Source organism: Alligator sinensis, unplaced genomic scaffold (genome assembly GCF_000455745.1).
Source record: "Alligator sinensis unplaced genomic scaffold, ASM45574v1 scaffold337_1, whole genome shotgun sequence".
NCBI lineage: Eukaryota > Metazoa > Chordata > Crocodylia > Alligatoridae > Alligator > Alligator sinensis.
This window is the reverse complement of record NW_005841927.1, coordinates 2,263,848-2,269,130: the sequence shown is the minus strand read 5'-3', so window position 1 is coordinate 2,269,130 and position 5,283 is coordinate 2,263,848. Positions and strand designations below refer to the sequence as shown.

At 39.3% G+C, this 5,283-nt stretch overlaps 1 protein-coding gene across 1 annotated transcript; it reads left to right on the top strand.

Annotated features, from left to right (window-relative positions):
• Nucleotides 1-394: 394 nt before the first annotated feature.
• On the top strand, nucleotides 395-4,128 carry PNRC2 (proline rich nuclear receptor coactivator 2). The gene is made up of 2 exons (XM_006019287.3): nucleotides 395-626; nucleotides 1,551-4,128. Exon 2 carries the CDS (start codon nucleotides 1,569-1,571, stop codon nucleotides 1,992-1,994), a length of 426 nt encoding a protein of 141 aa, XP_006019349.1. The 5' UTR covers nucleotides 395-626; nucleotides 1,551-1,568; the 3' UTR covers nucleotides 1,995-4,128.
• Nucleotides 4,129-5,283: the final 1,155 nt, after the last annotated feature.

The window sequence follows — 5,283 nt, the reverse complement described above, 5'->3', positions numbered from 1 at the left end:
TACCTGCGAGTGGCGCTGGAGGCTCCGCCCCCTCGCGGACCCACGAGCGTTTCCCGCACGGCCGCGGCGTCAACAAGTTGATCAAATTCTCGCATCGGAGCCCGAGGAGAGACGCATTTCCGTGCGCTGCGCCAGGCCCTCCCTTGTTTATTTAATTAAAATGATGATGATTATTTTCTGTGTGAAGAAACAGTAAAAACGCAGCCTCACGAAAAGGAAAGTGGCTGTGCAACGGCCCTACGGAGGATAAATGGTTTTGAACGTCATCCGTCTTTTGTTCGCGAACTGTCTTCGCCCCTTTGTCTGGGGCGAGGGAGCGTGCCCTGCCGGGCGCAGTTTCGAGCCCAAGATGTCTTTCAGCGATCAGCTGTTTGTTTTCTTTTTCCCCCGCCCAGGGTCAGTTTTCGCTTCTCTTTGCAGCTGGGACTTCTCACCTGGAGCCTGTTTGCTGAGAATCCGATGTGGGGCTCGGCTTCGTGGCTGGACACAGCAGATCGGCCCATGAAAACGTCTATCCCCGGCCAAAGGAAGAGGTCCGGCAAAAGACAGCACCTCCTTTTCCAGGCTTGGCAGCAGAAGAGGGGACGGGAGGTGGCGACGGTAGAGCCCGAGAAGAAGACTGAAAGGTAACGGGGAGAGCGGAGCACGAACTGGCATTTGGCCGTTATATCTGGGCCAAAAGTGCTTTGGGAAGTAGCTCTTTGAAATTGCACTGAAGAATTCAGATGCTTCTCATTCTTTTCATATTCTCGCATAGTCCCCATCGTTATATGAGCACCCTCCAATAATTTTGCTGTCTGTGTTTTTTTCCCCCTCACCTCTCCCCAGGGAGAAAATAGCATGTTTTGATGATGATTATTACTATTATTTATTCTAATTTAAAAAAGTCTTTCCAGCCTCTCTCTATTCGTGAAGGCAAGTGGCACAGGGCTGTTAGCTTGGTGGTTTGTGAATGCGGTTTTGATTGTTCTGAAGAGGTTTTTTGTAGAATTAACACTAAAGTGACCCAGGTCACTCCACTGTTTTCTGGAAAAATAAAAGGTAGCATTCTGATAAAACAGCTGTTTTGGAATGGTCAGCTGCAGTCCCTGCGTAGAGGTTTAGGCAATGTTCAGTTATCACCGATTGTGGATGTTCTAGTTCAGCCATGAAGGGACTGAGCTGTTTACAGCCTTTCTACCTAGCCATCAACTGCAGACTGTATCATTCATGGATACTGCATGAGGACTTAGTGTGAAGAAACACTCCTGGGCTGTGGACTGATTTAAGCAATCGCAGTCCGGATGCACGTTCTTGATTGAAGTGTTTCCAAAACAGGATTTGACAGAGTTTGTTCTGCGAAGCACTGGGCTGTCCCAGTGACAATAACAGTCTTCTGTTGTGAAGGGCAGGTAGTACTAGAGGTCACCGAACTCCAAACATTTTGTTTTAACATTGGAATGCATTCATTGAATTAAGCTTGAGTTAGTTTTGATCTGAGAAAAAACAAAACAACTAAATGAAAGGCTCTCATGGAACTTCAATAAGTGTTACCATTCCCTTTCAAACAGGTGACATTGAAGTTGAAGATGGGTGGTGGAGAAAGATTCAACATTCCAGTTCCCCAGCCTAGAAATATTAACAAGAATCACCAACAACTTAAAAACAGGCAAAAAAGCAAAGATCAGAATTCTCAGATGAAGATTACCTATAAGAAGAAAGAAAGGGGGCATGGATGCAACTCATCATCTGTTGCATGGCAGGCCATGCAAAAAGGAGGAAAGAATGCTGTGCACTTCCAAAATAATCAGAATTGGAATCCTGCTTTATCAAGTCCCAACACACTTTTTACATCTCGAACCAATCAGAACTATGCTGGAGCAAAATTTAGTGAGCCACCTTCACCAAGTGTTCTTCCTAAACCACCAAGCCACTGGGTACCTGTTTCTTTTAACCCTTCTGATAAAGAAGTAATGACCTTTCAACTTAAAACATTACTAAAAGTCCAGGCTTGAGAGAACTTGAAACACGTTTAAAATTACAGGGTTTCAAATTTGAGAATTAGTCAAAATACATAGTTCCAAAATGCACTGTTTCTCATGAGATTGCTTTGTTGCATATAAAAGTTGTGTCATGACGAGACACGAGGACTTTTCTTGAAGATCCCAAACTTCCACCTCATTCAGGTTTGGTGCATTTTACTGTGAAAAACGTATTTACCATTATGCAGCCTAATCAGTTTTTTCAGTGGCTATTAATGCCTGCATTTACTGTATTGGTCTTAAATTGAACTGTTCTCAAATTTGAAGTAATGCTACTTAAAAAAGCTGGGTATCTCAGTGGGTAAGAGCTGCTGTTATAAAACCAACTTTTCTACAATGTAATGCAGCAATAGAAAGAGTATGCAACTTACAGAACACTATGAAATCTTTAGAAAACAGAACTACTATCTGTTACACTTAAAGGTCCATCAGTCACATGAAGTCTTTTTAAGGCTAATTAGCAAGGCTTTTTTCTAAGCAAGTCTCTATCTGGCTCCAGTTGTATCAGTGAATTTTTACTTGGCATTTGTCAGTCATCAGTTGACAGGGCAGACTAACATCTGAGCCTGTGACCAAGACTTTGACTTCAAATTTTACGGGGGGGTGGTAAAGAAAGTCAAAGGAAATAACATCTTGAGCTTTACCAAAATATAGCAATGCATTTATCTAGAACCTGACCAAGTTGAAGTGTGCCAACTAATGCAGCACTTTGCAGTGCCAGGTGACTGCTAAAAACTTTTACAACCTTTCCTTATTTGGATTGCACTGAGCAGCTTTTAAAACGAATTTTTGTATTGGTTTTATATATCTGAAAGAACAGAAATTAGAGTTGTTCAGGTTAGTGTTAAATTTGGATACCTGGTAATATGGATGTTTAAATTAGTGAAGCTTGTGGTGAGTGTAAAACTTGTTTAAATATATAGGGAAGAAAGAGCCATGTAAATAAATGTAAAACTTTGTAGCATATGTAAATTTATGCTGGGCTTTCCTGCAGAAAATATTTTTAGTACAAAACTGCTGAATGTAAGAAGACCATGCTGAGTACATGGCCTGATTTAAAAGGAAAAAAAAATATTTTGTTAGGGAAAAAAAAACAAACTGTAAAAGCACATGTGGCTGTGCCCTTGCACTTATGTACCAGTGAATGTGCACGTGTTTGATTTGAAGCTGTCTTATTTTTAAAGTAAATTTAGTGCAAAAAACAGCATATTGATTTTTTTTTAATGGTTTTTTAAAAAAAAACTTTAAATTTATGTGTGCTCATGTTTTGAATGCATAAATGATAGTATCTGTGATTTATTGTAACGCACCTAAATGCACTGAAATTTTGATTCAAGTCCTTAACCATAGTTATTTAGATGCATACATACTTGAGATCTGGTGGTCTAGGATTTAATGCAATTCTAGCTGGTTTTATCAGTCTCCCCTTTTTTTAATTGTTGATCATATCTCAAAGGAATTAGTGAAGATTAAGCCACTTGGCCCCTGGTTTTCATGAACTATAACTTGGTCGTCACCATGTCTCAATAACATTGAATATAAAAATTGAGCAAGTATAAAACCCTTAAGAACTTGGTTTCCAGTGTTTGCAGCCAGCATGTGGGTATTTAAATAAAGGCCAGTGCTTTTAATAAAACCCAGTGCTCGGTTTTATTGAGTGATGCCATAAACTATCATCTAGAAAAAAGTGCTTCTGTAGTAAATACATGAAAACTTGAATTGTGGCATACTAAGGAATACATGAAGCATCTGTTTAAAATGCAGGTCTAATAGATTGTGAGTAAGCAGTTAAAATGAAGTTACAAAATGACTTATTTCAGCAAATAAGTTCAAGTACTCAAGATGCACTTAAGTACAATACATTGTTTATACATTCAAAATGTTGGCAGTTATTGAAATGTTTAAAATGCACTAATCCAAAAAAAAAATTGGCAATTTCTTAAATTTATCATCATCCTTATTTCCCAAACTTTCACCGAATTAAAAGTTATAGCCCAAAACTAAATGTGTTGTATTCTAAAATTAAAGATTATAAAGTACTGTGTGTACTTTTATGGATTGGAAATCATAAAAGCAAAATAAACTACCTAACCTTTTCTCCCCCAAATGCGTCTGGTTTTTCTTTTTTAAATCAGTTCTGGTTCTAGGCTTATATATTTTACTTAAAATAAACCTGCAATAAGATAGCCAAGAGGATGGGATTCTGTACGGTCTGGTGAGAACAAGGTACTTACTGTCCGAGTCGAAACTTAAGGGCGACTGATCACCACTCCAAAACACTTCATGTTCTTCAAAAAGAGCTGACCAGCTATTTAAGAAGAATTTTAATGAGTAAGAATGTTTCTTGAAGAAATGCTTGCTTTTTAGGGCAGGGAGATGGGAATTAAATCAGAATGATACATTTGAAAAGCAAAAGGAATGAATTAGGATTTGAGAGAGATTAAGAAAGTAGCTCTCTTAGCAAGAATTATCCTGAAAATGTGCGTCCTGGTATACTTTTACTGTGTTAACTCTTCACTACCTGCCATAGACTCTTGTAGAGTGTGTGTTTGAAAGGCACCATGTTATGACCAGTGACACTACTTCCTGTACTTTAAGGAAAACAATTTATAGCTCCTTTACAGGGCTAAGAGAATAATTTACATGAGGGATAATCCTTTATCACAGGCTGCTCAGGTTTTTTTTTTACTCGGATTTGCCCCACTTTTTTAGTTTATGCTTCTGTAATTAGTCTTGCTGCATAAACTCTGGAAAAAAAAATTGACAGCTTCAAAACTTGAATTTCCTCATGCAAAACACTGGTTTTTATTTTTAAAAGCTAGAAAACTTGGGCATAAGTCATTAGACTCCTAGTTCTTGAGTGGATGCTTGAAATAAAAAACAAATCCTGATTTCTTCACACTATTTCTGGCTACACAAGGTGCGTGAAATAACAGGAAATAGTCCAGGGCTTATTTCTAGATCTTAAACAAGTACTTTTAAAAGATAGTGCATGAGATGCAAGGTCAGCCTGCCATTCTTAGCAATCATATCATGGAATCATAGAAGTAGGGTCGGACAGGACCTTGTAGATCTTCAAGTCCGACCCCCTGCCTGGGCAGGAGGGAAACTGGGCTTAAGTGACCCCAGCCAGGTAAGCATCGAGCCGCTTCTTAAAGACCCCCAGGGTAGGAGCCAGCACCGCCTCCCTTGGAAGTTGGTTCCAGATCTTAGCCGCCCTAACTGTGAAGTAGTTCCTACGGATGTCTAATCTAAACCTACT

Coding starts and splice junctions, on each gene's coding strand:
- PNRC2 (XM_006019287.3), top strand. CDS start 1,569: ATGGGTGGTGGAGAAAGATTCAACATTCCAGTTCCCCAGCCTAGAAAT.